Source organism: Carcharhinus amblyrhynchos, chromosome 3 (assembly GCF_965287045.1).
Source record: "Carcharhinus amblyrhynchos chromosome 3, sCarAmb.v2.hapA, whole genome shotgun sequence".
Classification (NCBI taxonomy): domain Eukaryota; kingdom Metazoa; phylum Chordata; class Chondrichthyes; order Carcharhiniformes; family Carcharhinidae; genus Carcharhinus; species Carcharhinus amblyrhynchos.
Window position 1 is genome coordinate 83,815,970 of NC_137326.1, and position 20,306 is coordinate 83,836,275.

Here is a 20,306-nt window from a genome sequence, read left to right on the forward strand (position 1 = left end):
ACCCCCCCCTCCCCCCCTTTATCTTGAGGCTGTGCCCCCTAGTCCTACTATCCTTTCTGAGCGGGAAGAGTCTCTCCACCTCTATCCTATCCATCCCATTCTTCATCTTATACGTCTCAATGAGATCTCCCCTCGTTCTTCTAAACTCTAACGAGTACAAGCCTTTTGCATCTAGTCTTTGTTTCTCTCTTCTTGATGTTGCCTCGGTTTCAACATTGTAGAGCAAAGCTTATTTCTCTCTCTTTGGAAGTTTATTTTATTCAGTTTTAGCTTGTATTGGTGTGTTTGTAAAAAAAAATACAAGGGAATAGAAGAGGGCCATTTTGCCTCCCAAGTCTGTTCCACCGTTCAGTGAGGTAGCCATGATTTGATCTGTGACCAAACTCCATATACCCTCCTTTGTCCCATATCCTGTTATATATTTGGTTAATAAAGCTGTATCAATTTCAGATGTAAGGTTAACATTGATCTAGCATCAGATTCAATTTGAAGAAAGGAGTTCGAAGCTTCTGTCCCCCTCTGTGGTGTTTTCTCATTTCACTCCTGAAGGTCTGTCTCTTGATATTTAGACTGTCTTCCTGGACTCCACTAGTAGAAAAAGTTTCTCTAACTATTCTGTTTCTGTAATATCTTGAAAATTCTGATCAAATTGCCCCTTAATCATTTAAATTCCAGGGAATGCTATCTTAGTTTATGTAATCTGTCTTTGTAGTTGAATATTTGGGATCCAGTGAATATTCTGGTAAATGTGCTGCACACATCATCTTTGAATTGACGGACAGCTGCGATGAATGAATAGTTAATAAATAATGAATTGTTCCTTATAATCAGTTAAATGTTTACCCAACAGTGGACCATATTACAGATTGTGGCTTAACTGGTTGCGACGCTTTCCTAGTAAGCAGGAGATCTGGAGTTTGTCTCACTGATTCTTCTATCAATCTGGTTCGAATAGCTTCAGTCAAACAAAACAGTGTTGAGAAAAATATGTACTGTTACAACCTTGGCTGATATTGCGAGTTTTAAAGTTTCCACTGTTTACACAGCACTCCTCTTTGATGCAGTCTATCAGATTATCAATTAATGTAAGAAACTGTGAAACAAGTTTCAAGCATTTCCTAAAATGCATTTTGTTTAAATCAATATCTAGTAACACTTTCTTCACTTGAATATGTTTGTGACTCTTCCCTGTTACCTTTCTTTCAAAGGAGTATGAGCTCTCAGTTTATAAGACACTGCTAGTCAGGCCTGGATCACCTTTATGCTGCTATTTCTTTGCAGTTGTTTAATTTTTTAGATGGTCAAAGAAAAATGAAGCTCTGATAAGAAGTGGGGAAAACACATACAAGTTTTTAAATGGATTATTTAAGGAGTTTTAAGAGGGAGAGTTTGGTGACTATGAATGGATAGGTAAATGGCATTTAAATCAGTGGAAGAATGGATAGGTTTAAGGGATTTACCGGCCTTTTCCTGTTCAATTGTTGCACCTAATTATCTTTCTCTGTTTACTTCACAAATATTCAGTTATAGAAACAAATAAGATGACTAACAATGGCGTGCTAATAAAATGAGCTTATAGGTGAGCGGTAAGAGCGTTTGATTTCATTTCCAATAATTCATATGTTTCATGGTGATAATGTACAAACAGTTGGGCTGCACCAGGATATTACTGGAATTATTCCACAATACAAGTGTCAATTTGGTTGCTGTTTGAAAGCAATAAAGGAATCAATCTTGGGAATCTAGCTATATGACACAGTGTACTTTGTGCTGTGTTGATGTGTAAGCCCCATGTTTGACCTTTAAAGTAGGCCTATATTTCTAGCTTTTCTGGACTGAGCAGTGATAGACCTATTGCTAAGCCAAAGACCCTCACACAAGGTTTGAAATTAAAATTTAAGAAATGAAATGCCATGGGTAATATCATCGCTGAAGCTGTTGTGTTTGGCTGAATACTGCTGCTGTACCCCGTAAACTACAATTGCATAAAAGTTATTATAAATGTTTGTTTTTTGTGGGTTTTTTTTGTTTTGAGAAAAAGGGGAGAAAGAGATAGGTAACAAAGGTTGCAGGCAATGAATGTAGAAATAGGAGTGGGAATTGAAATGAACACATCAAACAGATACTTGTGCACGACTTTCCTATATTCCCCTGCTGTATGATCTTACATGTTACATTTTCATATTTGTAAAGATATATATTGCAATCAAATCTGTATCATATGATGTGGACACCCTGGGTGTTGACCATTGACTATATAATGTCGTGGGATGTACAGATATTTTGCACTGTTGTTCTGTTTCTTGCATTGTTTGTAAACAATGTTTCCTTTGGGAATGGTTTGTTAAGTTTTTGCAACTTTGACTTTATAGGTCCAGTTTTATTTACAATTTGGCAGATAGTTTTTAGAAATCTAGAAATGATACACGCCATGTTCACCAGCAACCAGAAATCTGTGTGATGTCATTCTGAAACTTGGCTATTGTTGGTTGCTTTATTTTACAAAGGATCTCAAATTTCCATGCCTCTGACTGTTAAATGACATTTTTTACATGCCCCAAGTGTTTCTTTCCTCCCTTGTTTTGCGTCATGATAATCTTAGTGTCCTTGTTTTATCATATCGTCTTGGGTTGACTTTGTGTCCTGACATTATTAATTCTTGCATGTTGAAGTCCTTGTCCCCTTTTATGTGTGGCATCGTTGTTCTTGTGTCTTTTGTTTTTTTTACATGGTGCAGCATAGTTCATGCTCACAGTCTTGATCAGACAGATCATGGGATGAAATTAAATAGAGCCTAATTTGACTTCTGTTTTACCCATGGTGAAAATTTTCATCATTGTTATTCTAACATGCTGTGGAGTTCCATTGGATTGGAATCACGTTCCACTCCCCTACATATTTTATGATCTAGGATTTTTTTTAATATCGGCAGACAAGTATAACAAATATTTGTCTTTGCAACTTTCAACTGGTCTTTCCTGGGAGCATTGTCTTTAGAAAAAATGTTGTGGGATACCCAGATACAAGCCATAGATTTAATTAATAATAAACACAATCACGGTTAACAACTGATGAGGGGTCATTTTTCATATTCAAGACAAACCAGGTCAGAACTCTTGGCATTTCAGCCACGTTTTGGAGATGTGCTTGTATTGGAGCTGGCAATATTTGTAAGAGCGTTTAACTCCCAAAACTTACCTGATTTAACCAGGCTAACAGTCTAGAATACTGAGGTAATGAACTCTTAAGAATATTCTTGATTTAACTGTACGCAGGTTAATTGTTTAAATGATCACTGGTAAAGGACACCATGATCTTTTTTGGTGACCCACGCTAATTGGGATGAAGTCAGAACAGATCTAGCAGCTCAGAACAGACCTAGCAGCGCACAACTGTGAATCCATGTGCAGAATGGTTTTCAACCAAAATATGTAACCTCATGGCCTGGCCTTTACTCAACATCAAGCTAAGGGACCAATCCTGATTCAGTCAGGAGTTTAGGAGAGTATGCCAGGAGCAGCACAAGGCATACCTAATATAAAATGCCATTGCACAATTGCGTGCAAGATAGATAGTAGAAGCAGCACAGTGGTTAGCACTGCTGCCGCATAGTGGTTGGCAATGCCACCTTACAGTGCCAGGGACCTGTATTCAATTCTGACCTCAGGTCATTGTCTGTGGAATTTACATGTTCTCCCTGTGTCTGCATGGGTTTCCTCTGGGTGCTTCAGACAGTCCAAAATATGTGGTTAGGTGGATTGGCTGTGATAAATTGCCCTTAATGTCAGGGGGGGGATTAACGGGGTAAATATGTGGGATTACGCAGATATAGCCTGAGTGGGATTGTTGAGGCAGGCTTGATGGGCCAAATAGTCTCCTTCTGCACTGAAGGGTTTATATGATTCTGTAGATTGAAGCGATCCCACAACCAGTGGGTCACAACAAATGGCTCTGCAATTGTGCCATATTCAGTCATGAATGGTGATGGACAATTAAACAACTAACTGGAGGAGAAGGCTGCATAAACACCCCAACCTCAATGTCGGCAGAACCAGAGCAACACACAAGGCAAAGCTAAAACATGTTTTGCAATCATCTTCAACCAAAGAGGAGAGCAGATCTTTCTCTGCCCCTTCCTGTGCTTCCTCGCGTTATGGATGCCAGTTCTCAGCCAATTTGACTTTGTGATATCAAGAATTAGCTGAAGGCAAAGACTGTGAGCCCTGATAACATCTTGACTGGAGTACTGATTTGCACTGAAGACTTGTGCTTCAGAATTAGCTGAGCCCATAGCCAACCTATTCTCGTACAGCTACAACACTGGCATCTACATGACAATGTAGAAATTGCCCACGTATGATCTGTAGCTCGTGCTATCAAACGGCACTTGGCATTCATCAATTCTCAGTGTGGGTTCTGCCAGGGCCATTTGACTCCTGACCTCATTACAGCTTTGGTCCAAACATGGTCAAAAGAGCTGAATTTGTGAGGTTAGAGAAAGACTACCCTTGACACCCAGAGGATTTGAACATGGAGCCCGAGAAAATTGAAATCAGTGCGTTTTGGGAGGAGAGCACCACTGGTTGGAATCATTCTTAGCACAAAGGAAAATGGCTGGTGGAGGCTGGTTATTTTCATCCACGATATTGCTGCAGTAGTTTCTCAGGTGGTGACCTAGGTCTAGCCATCTTCAGTTGTTGATGACCTCTTCCTGCGACATGCTTTGAAGTGGGAATGTACACTGTTAACTGCACATTCTTCAATTACCATTTGTAACTCTTCAGATACTGAAGCAGTCTATATCAACACACAAGAACTGGACATTGTTCAGGTTTGGGCTGCTAAGTGGCAAGTGACGCTCTTGTCATACAAATGGTTTGCAATGGACAATTCCAAGAGAAAATCTAACAATCTCCTCTTGACATCTAGTGGCATTACAATCACCAAATGCTCCACAATAAAAGGGATTACTGTTAACTGATTCAACCATATAAATTTGGTGGTTACAACAGCAGATCAGAGGCTGAGAATTCCGTGGCGAGTAATTCAACTCCTGGTTCCCTAAAGTCTGTCATCTGTCAACAAGTCGTAAGTCAGGCATGTGATAAAATACTTCGCACTTGTCTAAATAACTGAATCCATCAATATTCGAGCTCCACACCATTCCAGACAAAACAGCCCGCTTGATTGGCACACCATACCTTAAACATTCACTCCCTCCCCTAGTGGTGGCAGTGTGCATCATTTACAAAATGCACTGTAGCAACTCACCAAGGCTCCTTGAACATTATCTTTCTAACTTGTGACCCCAATCCTTCTGAAAGATGAGCAGTCAACAAATGGGAATGCCACCAAATCTGCAAATTCTCTTCCCAAGTTGCATGTTATTCTGATAAATGCAGGCCTTGCCAGCAATGTTCACATCCCTTGAGCAAATACATTGGCACTCACATGGTTCTGTTTTTTTCCAATGCGAGCTCCTATTAGATGTATATGATGGAACAGACTTTTTCGCACACTGCTGTCAGTTTGCCAGCAATAAAGCTTTTTTTTGTGACCATAATCCTTGTGTGCATTTTCAATACTATTGGTATGTTTTTAGTTTGAGCAAGGAGGCATATTTATTGATCAGTTATTGAATTTGTGCAACATTTGCTCCAACCAAACCACAACCATCTTCTTTGGTGTGGAGTGAGTGTGAATTTGCACTCTGCTGCAGAAATATTTTGGTTATTTGTTTGTGGCAGATTTTGCTTCTGGAGGCACTGTCATTTCCTGAGAGGACTTCTGAGGACAAGGAACCACCTTTTATTTTAACCATTTGAATTTCCTGAGCCTTTGCTTTTGAATAATTTGTGATGTACTATTGCTAAAATGCAATGGATCATCTTTTATTTTACATTTGTAACAATGTATAAAATCAGTGTGAAATTAAAATTACATTTGAGAAAAGAAAGACAATTTCTTGCTGATCTCTACCCTAGCAGTAACCAACAATTCAAATCTACAGAAATATCCCAGCAAAATAAATCTCTGTTGATCTCCATGTGGTTTAGGCACTTTTTCCCAAAGCCAGTCCCTGAAAAAAATGGTCTTTAAGGGACAGTTTAGCTTAAACACAGCTCCATGATAACCCTGAAACTTCAGAATAATAACACAGGTACAAGACTTTGGGATAAACCTGTTGCTGGAAGTTTATCTGACGAAGTCTAAGATGTGGAAATTTCTGGTGACTTTTTATGGCTAGTTGAAAGTTACGTTGTTATGGAAAGGAGCTGTGGTATGAATATCTCTAAAAGATTTAGAAATGGGTATGTGAAAGATGGTGAAAGTACATAATCTTTTAAACTAATTTCTGGAAAGAAAATAATATTTTCTTCCCCTCTGAAGGTAGGTGAAGAAATACATTTGCTTCCCTTGCATAGCATTGGTCTATCAATGTATCTTAGAGAGGAGTAAGCACTTCAAATCTACATGATAAAATGGATATTTGGCTTTCAGTTGAGGCTTTTGGAACTATTTATGCAGCCTTTACTATTTAAGCACTCAAGCATTATTTGCCTCAGTCATGTACTCTATGCTGAGGAGTTAGCAACAAAGGTGGCAGTGGCCAGTCCATTATGGTCAGCTGGAATAGCAAAATCTCAGATTATTTAGGAAACAGATCTTTCCTCAGCCAAAACCTACAAATACGTATGTAATAAAATATGTCTCCATTATTGCACAATTCAAATGACATCTGTTTTTGAATCAAGTTCTCTTTCAATTTTGAACAGAACTTTTTAATTTGTATTACAGTTTGTGCCATCCTTGGTCTCAGTTGAAGATTTGAGACTTTAAGCCAAAATAATGCAAATTATAATTCTGCTTTAAAGTTGTCTTTGAGAGAGAGAGACTCAATGTCTCATCTGTTTCCTAGCTAGACTGGTGAACAGACACCAGTCTGTTTCAGGAGCAAGAAATATTAAACTGTAGAAAAATTTAAACTAGATTTTCTTATTACTACTTTACAAACAAAGTTGCAAAAAATGTTGCTAAGGTTTTTTTCTAAATAATCCTAGTTAAAATCCAGGATTCTGTATTTGAAACAACACGCCACCCAATATATACTGATGTCGTCCTTTCAGTATTACACTATTTTATATTTTTTGTTTGATCTTTTGTTCAGCGGTAAAGCTAAAATATGAAGTGCAAATCCTACACTTGCGTGCATTTATTGTGTCCATAATATATGGCTTTAAAGCACAGATTAAATTACAACTGCACACCCTGGTCCTGTTATCCTCTGCCTTGTAACCTTGGACATTATGTTCTAAGCATAAAGCATCAGTAAATAGAGACAGCTGCTGTAACTATTCAGAACATATAACTAAACGATAAATAATGGCAATATTTCAAAGTGCATCTACTTTACACAATACTGTGCTTGATTTACTAAATAGATAGTCCCTTAACAATGGTAAATAATTTTTGTTTTCCTGTCACTTATTTGAATTTAAAGTAACAAATAAACTTTCGAACTTGATGTTTTTAAACAAAAAAAAATAGTGTCCTTAATCACAGCTAATGTCAAATGGCTAGTTCTGTGAAATTATTTAATTATATTCTAGGTGTAGACAGAGGTAGACTAGAGAATTTTAGGTTACTGTCCATTCAGTTCAAGTGTTCCATTTCTGATATGAGACAAACATTCAGGTAAAAGAATTTCACACAAATTACAAAGTTACATTAATTTTTTTGTACTTTCCTATGTCTTTATTGCATTCCAAGTCTTGTTTGGAGTACCAAGCTGTTGATTTTCATGCAAAGCCAAGATAACAATGAATTTGGAGCAACTTTATTGATTTTCTGTTTTGCCCTTTACTATTGTTGATCCTTTATTGATGGTTTGTTTTTGGTACTTGTAAGGTATTCATCAGCATGTGTATAGCCACTGCAGATATGATTTGTTGTTTCATGAATATGACATATAAACCAATTGAGTGTAGGCTTAAAGTATTGCTAATTCTTATCTTCTTAATTGTGTATGGAAAGCAGCATGCATAGATTTCAATCAAAAGCCGATATAGTTGCATATTCCTACTGTTTTAGTGACTGGATTTTTGTGCATCCTTCCCTCCTCTGTCTAGTATATTTGTGCTTTTAGTTGATTAAGATTCTGAGCTCTGGAATTCCATTTATAAACATTTATATCTTACCAGCCTGTTCATAACTTGTCACTTTACCAAGTTTCTGGCCATCCCTCCTTGTATCTTCCACTTTGTCTTGGCATCCAATTTCGTCTGACCAGGCTTTGAAGTGTGTTTCTACTTAAAAGCACAATGTGAATGCAAATTGTTGTATAGTGAGTTATAGCTGCCTGTAGTCACAAAATATACTCAGAATGTTGCAAGTTTTAATGTTCAGTTGGCTGGTAAATTAGGTGGAGAGTTCATTTCTGAATATATGGAAGTTGCAGAAACTTCCATGAAAGTTGGATTTAAGCAGTAGCATTACCAGTGGTACCTTAACAGGTAAACTGCAGTACTTAAGAAACTTGACGAAAAGAAGGCTTCAAAGTGAATCTTGAGGGCATTCCAAATTCTTTGTAATTTCAATATATACGTAAGCTCTCATTAAAAAAAAATTTTGGAAATAACAGTTGTTTCCTTTTTTCCCCCTTTTCCTGTTTCTTTTTGTATTCCTTGAAATATTAATTTGCATAGATTAATTAAAGCCATCTTTGTCATTAATACTTATGATTTTGTCCACCTAGGGAAAGCTGACTGCCAGGGAACGTGTCCAGCTGCTCTTGGATCGTGACTCCTTTGTAGAATATGACAAGTTTGTAGAACATAGGTGTTCAGATTTTGGTATGGGCACAGAAGACAATAAGGTAACAGCAACAAGATATTCATTATAAATGTGGCATGCTCTTTTTTAATAGCAAGAACAAATAATCCAGTTTTAAATTTTGATGTCCCTTTCCCATGGGCACTGGAGTGATGCAAATTACAGATTATATTCCAGAGAGCCAGCAGCTATATTTTGGACTGGCCTGAAGATTGTCAAGGCTCCAAGAAATCTACTGCTTGAAGATGCAGACCTTTCAGGCATCAGTAATATTGAGAATTAAACAAAAGATATTCATGGGAAGAATATCATTTTTTTTCCATTTAAAAAAAAATTGAATGCTTTAAACCATTCACTCCATCCCCCATCTTCAGAATTTCTTTTAATGTCAACTTGTTGATTCAGATTTTGTTTTCATTATCACTTTTGGTGAGCCGGATGAATGGCACAAATGAATAAGATGCTGAAACAGTTCCATGCTAACATGTTGTTATGGCAAAAAAGCAAGGGTAATTCTGTGCAATAGAGTGCCACTTGCTGTGGATTGTGTTGCGCTTCAGCGGACATGCTTTAGAAAACGACTTTTTTACCACTTGGAAGGAAAACAAGCCCTAGCAATCTGACTACGCAATTACAGATAGTCTGTGTCTTTTGAGGAAATTTCTCTGTATGCTTGAATGCTGAACAATAATTTGTACTTCAGGTGAAGTCCATTTGTGCTTGCTTATCCTCTACCCAATGTTCCCAATTTCACACCTTAATTAATCGAAGATCAAACGTATGATTAAAAGGATAGGTTTTGAAGGATAAGGGGGATCATGTGGTGCAGAGGGTTGGACACTGTTACCTCATCTCCCCTGGGTTCAAATCTAACTTGGACTAAGGGGACCCAGTTCTGTTGAATGAAGTTAATTAATTTTTGATTATAATTTGGTTTCAATTTTTTTTTACATTTTTGTGAATTTTATGCTTATCATAGTTGAGGATGTTTTTGATGGGGCATAAATCCATTTTGGGCAGCGGTTGTTTTCAACAGCACATTTCTGTTCCACACTCAGAAATTGCTCTCTACTAACATCCTGTCACCTTTGTGAATGTGTACTAAATAGTGCCAAATTAGGGGTAGTATTATGTACATATGCACATGATGAATTGGATTGATACTGCTTATTTAACTAAGGAAACTTCATTCAACAGAACTGGGTCCCCTTAGTCCAAGTTAGGTTTGAACCCAGGGGAGATGAGGTAACAGTGTCCAACCCTCTGCACCACATGATCCCCCTTATCCTTCAAAACCTATCCTTTTAATCATACGTTTGATCTTCGATTGCTCACCAACTGTTTCTTACCTGTGCAAAATATCTTGGGATATAAAAAAACTCTTTGCCTATTTCCTTCAATAAAACCACTGTTAGCTGATGTAAGCTATCACTTGCATCAAATGTTAATGGTACAAAGAATGGCTCAGCATTCTGTTTGGGAGAATGAAGTATGACACTTGACAAGTCTCAGTACCTATGCATTGATTTCCTTTATTACTAATGACAATGATGGAACAATTACTGAAAGGTATGGGATGTGGATCATTCACCAAACTGTTCTGTAAAGCTGTATTTTAGAGACAAGCAAAATATTTATCAAGGTTTATGATTTATCATTTTGAAGAGGGTACCAAAAACATTGTATCACATTGTGGCAAACTTGCCAATTAATTAAAAGCCCCCTTCTTCGTCAGTTTTTATTTTGCTTACACAATATCTTGCTTCCTGAGATTGTTATAGGTAGTACATCCAACACAGATTAAATTAAAATTTTACAGCAAAACATTCCAAGTCAAAGCAGTTATTTAAAAGTTACAGTGATAGTTCTTCCAGTAAGTAGAACCTTCCTGTTTGAATGTTTTCAAGTGTTTATGTTTAAAATCATAATTTAATATTGGACTGCATTTAAAAAGAATCAAATTTTTGTTATTGGCTCAGTGCATCATCACCTCATATCTGTTACAAAAATAGATTAGTCACATTGTTCAATGTAAATGTAGGAAATTTTGAAGCGCAATTCAGTTCTCTTAACTAAACAGAATACTTTAAAATGCATCCTTGGTGAGTTGATTATAGAGCTTTCTTAGATGTGTCCCCAGTTGCAAGTATCTTTAAAGGAAGACCTGTATTTGATCAACCAAGATTGTGATGGGGACAGGTTATAGTGAGTTAATATACTGCCCTCTTCTTTGGCAGTTTCATTTCATATCAAACTGCACTGGTGTTCAAAGTTTTTCTGGGGAATCAGTTGGGGTGTGATCAATCCAGCGCCTGAATGTCAGGGGCCCTAAGTACAAAGTTGCCCACATATGACCTCTGTGAGGTATGGCTGGCATGAGAAATTTAAAAGAAAGAAATAATATTGCTGGAGTACACTTCTGAGCTGGGCTGAAAGCACATTGTTGGGATAGATTAGAATAAAACTTTATTTTTGTATCCAAAAGTTTTTTCTGAAATCAAATTGCTTAATGCTGATTTTGGTATACTAGTATTCCATTCACAGTCATGACATTTCTCCTCTTGTTGTGCAGAGAAGCGTAGTATAGTTCATAATGTTTATTAAATCCATCACTCTGCAAAATATTTCTGTAAAGTATAATTGCTTTTAGTACTTCCTTTTCCATGTTCAATCAGGTACCAAAAAATGCCCTAGAGCTTTGAAGAATCTGAGTGGGTGCTATCTCAATCCTACACTTGATCCAGTATGGTTTCACGTTGTCAAACATCTAACTTCATTTGTTATTGGTTTCTTCTTTGTTTTTAAACCATTTTATAGTTTCCTGGTGATAGCGTGGTGACTGGTCAGGGTCAAATTAATGGACGACTTGTTTATGTCTTCAGCCAGGTAACAAGATTTGTTTTAATTTAGTTTCTCTTCTTGAAAAAATTTCACACATCTAAACCACCACAAGGTTTTGCTTTAAATCTCATAGTGATAACGTTTTTTGATTGCATCGGTGAAATGAAGTATGGCATGTAACTTAATTTGAAGAATGATAATAGAAAGAACAAAAATGAATAATCACTATCTCAAATACCACTACCTCAATTGGAAAGGTCAGCACGTTCGTCAGCTTTCCTTTTGCAATCGATGAGAGCACAAACTCACTATTTTGTCTGACCCTCTGTTCCCTTTGAATTAAGGTAGTGAAAACATTCTATAAATTTAATGTTGAGACTTGAATAGTCTTTCAGTATTTTAGGCTATTTTCTATAATCTGGACCCCAATGATACAAAACTTTGACCCTTTTGACATTCTGGACCTCATTGATACCAACTAAATGAAAATTCTTTTCTAAGAATTTGTTAAATTACCTAATGCATGAAGAGATGCTATTGTGAGAGGAAAAGATTTGAGAAATTACTGAAATGTACGTTTTGCTGAATTCATGAAAATTGCCCTGTTACTCCACTGGTAAATATAGCCACCTTCTAACAAAAAAGCTGGATTGGCAAACAAATATTGGTGGGCTGATCAGGTTGTTTTAAAATGCATATGCCCACCTTGACCCTGCACGGTTAAGTTTTGTCTTTTAAATCCCTCTGTCCTCCTGATCTATCTCTAACTTCTTCTGTGCCCTGCTGGGGTATGGTCACACTTACGAAGTGCCTTGGTAAACTTTGTGTGTTATTGAAGCTACTGCATAAGGGTGAGAATAGTTTTTGTCTTTTAGATATTGGGCAAGAGTATTGCAGTATTTAAACTTGCTGGTTATACAATGGAAAAAGTAAAGCAACTTCACATTATTGTACAAAACTGATGCATGTTGTATGTTGCTCATTTTATAATTCTTGTTTCTTTTGGTAGGATTTTACAGTGTTTGGAGGAAGTTTGTCAGGAGCTCATGCGCAGAAGATCTGCAAGGTAAAAGGATAAATGAATGGAAGCGACAGTCTGAGTGCGGGTCATCCATTAATTCCCAAGTAGCCCCTTGTTGATGTAGATGTAACTTGTGTGATTTAGAGTTGACTCAGCTGCTGCTACACATACAGGATGGTTATCATTCAAACAGAAATAATAGATATGCCAAAGCAAAATACCCTAATTCCTCCTTAAGTTTGCCAGGGTACTGTCAGTAAGTTCATGCGGGTGCAAGAAATATGATATAAAAATAGAAATGCTGGAAATACTCAGGTTTGGCAGTATCTGTGAAGAGAGAAGCAGTTAACATTTCAAGCCAGTTACCTTCAGAAGTGATGAAAGGTCATTGAACTGAAACGTTAACAGAAGTGGGATGGTAATTAAGGATGGTGTAACAGATATGGGCCAGGATTCTCCCCAAAAAAAATTCTAAGTTCCCACAATAACCTGTTCAGTGATGCCCAGTTTGGATTTTCCCAGCGTCACTCAGCTCCTGACTTCACAGCCTTGGTTCAAACATGGACAAAAAAGCTGAATTCTAGAGGTGTGACAGAGAGTGACAGCCGTTGATATCAAGGCCGCATTTGATCGAGTGTGGCATCAAGGAACCCTATGGGTATCGGGGGCAAACTCTCTGCTGGTTGGAGTCATACATGGCACATGGGAAGAAGGTTGTGGTTGTGAAGGGTCAGTCATCTCCGCTCTAGGACATCACTGCAGGAATCCCTTAGAGTAGTATACTAAGCCCAACAATCTTCAGCTGCTTCATCAAAGATCTTCCCTCCGTCAAGGTCAGAAGTGGGGATGTTAGCCGATGACTGCACAATGTTCAGCACAATTCGTGGCGACTCAAATACTGAAGCAATCCCTGTTCAAATGCAACAAGATCTGGACAATATCCAGGCTTGGGCTGACAAGTGGCAAGGAGCATTTGCGTCACACAAATGCCAAGCAATGACCATCACCAATAAGACACACTGTAACCACCATCCCTTGACATTCAGTGGTGTAACCATCACTGAATCCCCCACTGTCAACATCCTTGTGGTTACCATTGACCAGAAACTCAGCTGGACTCGCCACATAAACAAAGTGGCGACAAGAGCAGGCCAGAGGCGAGGAACACTGTGGCAAGTAACTCAACTCCTGACTCCCCAAAGCCTAGCCACCATCTACAAGGCACAAGTCGGAGTGTGATGGAATACTCCCTACTTGCCTGGATGGGTGCAGCTCCAACAACACTGAAGAAGCTTGATACTTTCCAGGACAAAGCAGTCCACTTGATTGGCATCGCATCTAAAAACATTCAATCCTTCTACTACCAATGCTCAGTAGCAGCAGTGTGTATTATCTACAAGATGCACTTCAGCAATTCACCAAAAATCCTTAGACAGCACCTTCCAAACCTATGACCATTTACATCTAGAAGGACAAGGACAAGGGCAACAGATAAATGGGAACACCACTACCTACAAGTTCCCCTTCAAGCCAGTTACCACTCTTACTTGGAAATATATCGCCGTTCCTTCGCAGTCACTGGGTCAAAATCCTGGAATTTCCTCCCTAATGGCATTATGGGTCAATCCGCAGTACATGGACAGCAGCGATTCAAGAAGGCAGCTCACCACCTTCTCAAGGACAACTAGGGATGGGCAATAAATGCTGGCCGGCCAGCGACGCCCGTGTCCCATGAATTAATTCTTTAAAAAGTGGGAAAATGGGTGTAAATCATGCCTTTGTTTGTGTAATTTCCAGAATGAATCTCCGACACTCTGCATCAGAGTACCTCAGCGGGATTCACTCTGGAAATCTGTGGGTGGAGCTTACACCGCCCAAGAGACTGGCAGCGTAGCGCTGAGTGGGCCACTGCACATGTGCCGATTTGTCAGTGTGGAGATCAGTGCATGTGCGGTGACCCTGCATTGCTGGCCTTCCTAATACTCCACCACCACCACCCAGGATGGCCAGCCCTGATTGCCCTCTTCTCCTCTGTCCTTTCCCAATGCTACAAGTGCAAAGTGGCAGCAGTATGCCTCACCTTGGCACTGCCTGATGTCCAGTGGGCAGTGCCCAAGGGACACATCTCCTTACCCCCGACCTTCTGGGGTGTGGAGGGGGCCTCAGTGGCCTCTCTTTCCTCCAGTAAGGTCAGGCTGCCTGTTCCCCGTTAGTGGGGAGCAGGACTAAATATTGCTGGAGGGAACCACTCCTGGCAGGGGTGGGGAAAAGCTAGCTGGCCCAGAAAATTGAGTCACAGGCTCACTAATGTTAAAATAGTGATTTCAACATGATAATCAACTCTGCACTGATTTCTGGCGTGGAGCTAATTACGTGAAAAATCTTGGTCCTAGTGTGGAGGCCGTGATGCTCAGTGGGAAGCCTGGTAAAGGTCCCTACTGGAGCAGTGCAGCAGGCTGGGAGAATCACCCCCATGATCTTTTAGGCCTCATTCTGTTGCTGTTCTACTTGCAATTCTTCCTCCTTCCAATTACAATTCCAATTGACGTTACAACTGTACGCAAAGATCCCAGAATGGAACCCTGGCTCAAAAGACTCTCACTTTTACTTCTTTGTTTATAAAACACGGAGAAATAGCGTTGCAGGGCCACACAGGAAAAAGTGATAAAATATGTTTTTTTATATATGATTCTTCTTTGGCGTAACAAATACACGTAGATTTTAAGATTCACATCGATTACAATGATCATCTTAAGCAACAATGGTCTCAGCATCACAAGTCTCTTTAAACACACATATGGGCTGTGGCCAAATGTGTACGTTCCATTCGGAATTCAAGTTAGTATCTGTGACTTTCTCCTCAGAATCCCCCAGATGATTGAGAGAGTTTTCAAGCTCTAACAATCCCACTCAGGCCCTATATATCCCTGTAACCCAATGTATTGACCCTGCTAATCCCCCTAAGGGACAATTTACCATAGCCAATCAACCTAAACTATGCATACTTGGAGTGTGGGAGGAAACTGGAGCACCCACAGAGGAAATCCACGCAAGACATGATGAGAATGTGCAAACTCCACCAAAGGCCAAAATTAAACCCATCTCTGGTGCTGTGAGGCAGCAGTGCGAACCACCGTGCCACCCACAAAGTCATGTAGTCAACAGAATTGAGAGATGTTCATTCCCTGATGCCCTGTCTTCAATTGCCTATAAATTCAGCTACACTAGGAACAAAAACCTTTCTACCTTAAAAGAGCTTCCAGTTGCTAATCAACACCTACATACTTCTGCTGGCTCATTTACTCTTTACGCTGTAGTCCCCTCTAAGCAGTATAGAAACACAGTTGGAACTGAATCAACCCCCACACATGATACCTTTGTCCAGCATGAACCTAACTATAGGTTTTGCCCTTTCTTTCACAGAAACATTAAATTAAACCCACTTAAACTTTATAAATAAGGTATAGTTTTATCAATACAAATCCCTCAAAATTATCTTTATTTTCCTAACATTCCCAACCACCATTTGAGAGCCGATATCCACTTGCTTAATATACCTGTTGCATATTTCTATACGTCGCTTTTAAAAGGCTTGATGAGGTTAAGTCATCCCAAGTAACATGTAGGGAAAGTGAACCACTGATATATTTGTACCTAATTGCTACATATTTTGCTGTGGTATAACAAGCGAGTACAAGGGGGTGGGGACATTTTTGGCTTCCAATTTTAAATGCATTGATAATGTCATTTGTGTCTCTGTCTAGATTATGGACCAAGCTTTGTTGGTAGGAGCTCCTGTTATCGGACTGAATGACTCTGGAGGAGCACGTATTCAGGAAGGCATAGAGTCCTTAGCTGGTTATGCTGACATTTTCCTGGTGAGACTGAAAAGATTTTTCACACTATCCAAATACTTCTCTGGTTTTAAAATCTGGTTTTAGATTTTATTTTGAGTGGGAGGGAGATGAAATAGGAATTTGTATTTATTATGTTTTTATTCCACCTTTAAAAGTACACTTTGAACAATATTAAGTGTACAGTTGAAGGTATTTGCATGCAAGTTTTGTTTACCTGATGCATCACTTGTAAATGATGACGGATTTATTACTTGTAAATATGAAATTCATTGTCATAGTATCTTCTGTTTGGAGCTAATTATTTATTTTCACTGCCTCAAAATTACTTTTATTTTCCTAACATTCCCAACCACCGATATCCACTTGTTTAATATACCTGTTGCATATTTCTGTACGTTGCTTTTAAAAGACTTGATGAGGTTAAGTCATCCCAAGAAACAAGTAGAGAAAGGGAACCACTGATATATTTGCATTTAATTACTAAATATTTTGCTGTGGCATAATAAGCGAGTACAAGAGGGTGGGGACATTTTTGGCTTCCCATTTTAAATGCATTGATAATGTCATTTGTGTTTCTGTCTAGATTATGGACCAAGTTGTGGAGAGCTTGTACTTTAAAATATTTTATTCACAGGATATTGGTATACTGGCAAGACTTATTTATTGTCCATCCTTATTCTCCCTTGAGAAGGTTATGGTGGGCATTTTTAAACAATGTTGCTCACTTCAAAGTCTTTTGAAGTATATTAGGTGATATATTTGCAGGTGTCTGCTAACACTGCTCTGCAACTACTCTTTCGAGTGGTCTGGGTAACACTTGGCTTTTGTTCCTCCAAATCTACTCTGGCTTGGCCTAAAACCTACTAAATACAGGAGGAAATATTTTTTGTTTTTTAAATTTATTATGTGGTCATGGGATGTGGTTATAGTTAACAAGGCCCATATTATTGGTGGCCTTCTTGGTTATTTTAAAGAGCAGTTAAGAGACAGGCACATTGCTGAGAATCTGAAATCACAAACAACAAATAGACCAAACTGGGTAAGGGCGATAGGTTATTTTCCTTAAAGGACATCAGTTAACTGGTTGAGTGTTTGCAACAATCTAGTAGTTTAATCGTCACTGCTACTAGTGTTGGCTTTTTATTCAAGATTTATTTGTTTAACTGAATTTAAATTCTTTACTATTGTAGTCAGATTTGAACTTGATCTCCAGATTATTGGTTCAGGCTCTAGGTTACCAGTCCAGTAATATAATTGTGTACTGCCATGGCCATGTTGTGAATTTTGATGTGGAAGTGTTACCACTTTGCATTTATCATGTTTTCAGAATCTTACTGTGAATGCTGTAATGAAATATACTCTACTACCAGGACAGAATTATTTTGGGATGTGAAATTTAACACATAGCAGTGAATGTCCGATGGCATTGGTTGCTAAGCAATTTTACATAATGTAATACAATGTATTCTGCTGGTAATGTCCATTTTGGTACGATTGTTAAATAAACAAAGCTTCAAGTGATTTTATAATTAATTGGTTGGGAAATTTTGCAAGTTGAATGCAGAACCTCTGGTCATGACCTAACAAAAACTGCAGTGACTCAAGAAGGCAGCTCACCATTACCTTCTGAAGGGCAATTAGGGATGGGCAATAAATTCTGCTCTTGCCAGCGATACCCGTATTCCATTAGCGAATGGAAAAACAACCATTGCAACTTGTTCACTTTTGTGTTCCAGGTGAGAAGTGTAGAGCATTTCAGGACGGTTTTCCTTAAACAATGCCTGATGCTTACATACCACTTTCAAAAATGAATGAAATATTCATAAATAAATTCTGTGTCCCAAAAAAGCAAAATGTGTAGGGGTGTTTTGGAGGCGTTGTCAGTGCTGCTGTATGGTTGGCTTTTGTAGGAAGGAATTTTCTTTGCACCTGTTCTCTTTCCCTCTGCCAAGTTGAGTTTGGCAAACCAACCATCAGGAATAATATTTTGACTGCAGTTTGGTTTTAATGAGTTTTGACCTACACCATGCTTTCTTGACTTTGGTGTTGTCTTGACGATGTTGTGCTTTTTGAAGATATGATTTTTCCTTGATTTTAAAATGGAATCCTATATATCGACAATTGTGCTTTTTTTGAAGAAGCAGCCCAGACAGGCTGACTTGCTATAAAACCCAATTTTGTATTCCACAAAGTTTGAAACGAAATTGACAGTCAACCCGTGGGAAGCATCTTTTGATACACTGAGAATCCACAAATGTTTCTGAGAAGAGACATTAAAATTCCGTTACCTGTTCTGAAACAAGAACTGCTGCAGACATGAACTGATCAAGCCTCTCTGGAATGTACAACCAGCAAAGTATTTCAAGGGAATTCATGTCAAGCAGGAGAGAAGAAATGAAAAAGAACAATGCAGTACTGGAATTGACTGTTAGAGCTGTGTGCCTACTCTCTCTCTACCCAGTTTGTAAAGTGACCATTTTGAGAAGAAAATTACTGCGAACCATGATTTTTTTTCAAATGTAGAAATCTGTTCCATGTGATTGCATCCAGGAAAATAGCTGAGATAAACTTCCCCATTGTCAAAATCAATGCGCCAAGATCAATCAAGCTAATATGTTCTTCATATTTTTCTTTCAATGGATTGTAAAATCCTTATAAGCCTATTTTCCTACACAGCATCTGCACTTGTTCACCTTGGTCCACAAACAAATATATGTGACCATGTGAATGGTCTCACGTTTCTCTTTAAACTTGGAAATAGTTTCAATAAACTTAGCTTGTTCTTCGTTTAACCTAAGAAAACCTGTCTGAGTAATACTCTGCAGCCTCAACATGTAAATAGCAGGACATTTGCAAAATTGGCAAAGCACATCCTCTCTCAATTCTTAAAAGACAAACTGTCTTGAAGTCAAAAAAGCACCAGAAGAATAGGGGAGTTATTTCATCTTCCTCACCTTGTTGTAGCTATGTTTATGAAATTAATATACTTTGATTTTGTCATGCAATTTATTAAATAAAATGCACTTCAGAATATGCAACCAGTTTTTAAATACATAAAAATTACAGAAATGATAGCTACATTTTGGGTGGTGCACTTAACATAGTTCAGTTTATGGATAGATAAAACTGATTTTATGAACTACTGTAATGAAATAATCTTTCCAGAAGTGTAAAGGTTGTTGTTTGGGTTGTGCTTAATTTGTCTTCCAACATAATAGATGGTGTGGCTTATTTTTGGACAAGTTCATCAACACAATAGTAAAGTGTTCTTAATATCTTACAGAGAAATGTCCTGTCCTCTGGAGTCATTCCTCAGATATCCCTCATAATGGGTCCCTGTGCTGGTGGTGCTGTCTACTCACCTGCTTTAACAGACTTTACATTTATGGTGAAGGTAATGTACATTGGTTCATGATTCAACTAACAATTTGTTGTTTTCTGCACCTTTTAGTAGCCAGGACACCATATCAAATACTTTTAGATGCAATTTTTTTCTTGGCATACCAAGATGATTAGCGAAAGTTGTTGAGAATTGTGAAACAGATTTATTTTCTGTGCTGTATTATGCACAACAGTTCACCACATAATGGTACGGGCCATACAACTCCGGGGTCTGAAGGGAAATTATGAAATCTGGAGCGGACACTGACTTTATTTTCCTGTAAACTATTCTGGCTCATTTGTGCACTCAACATGCTAAATGATTTAAAAGGATGGTTGAAGCAAATGTGCTTTAGAGCAAGAAATTATGTGAA

The 20,306-nt window shown here is 38.3% G+C and overlaps 1 protein-coding gene across 1 annotated transcript in view; it reads left to right on the forward strand.

The window, feature by feature from the left end:
- The window catches only part of pccb (propionyl-CoA carboxylase subunit beta), a 52,501-nt gene that overhangs the window by 1,631 nt on the left and 30,564 nt on the right, over nt 1-20,306 (forward strand). The window contains exons 2-6 of the mRNA XM_080185451.1: nt 8,756-8,875; nt 11,650-11,718; nt 12,683-12,739; nt 16,459-16,572; nt 19,835-19,945. Of these exons, the coding sequence (XP_080041577.1) occupies nt 8,756-8,875; nt 11,650-11,718; nt 12,683-12,739; nt 16,459-16,572; nt 19,835-19,945 (471 nt within the window). The remainder of the gene's footprint in view (nt 1-8,755; nt 8,876-11,649; nt 11,719-12,682; nt 12,740-16,458; nt 16,573-19,834; nt 19,946-20,306) is intronic.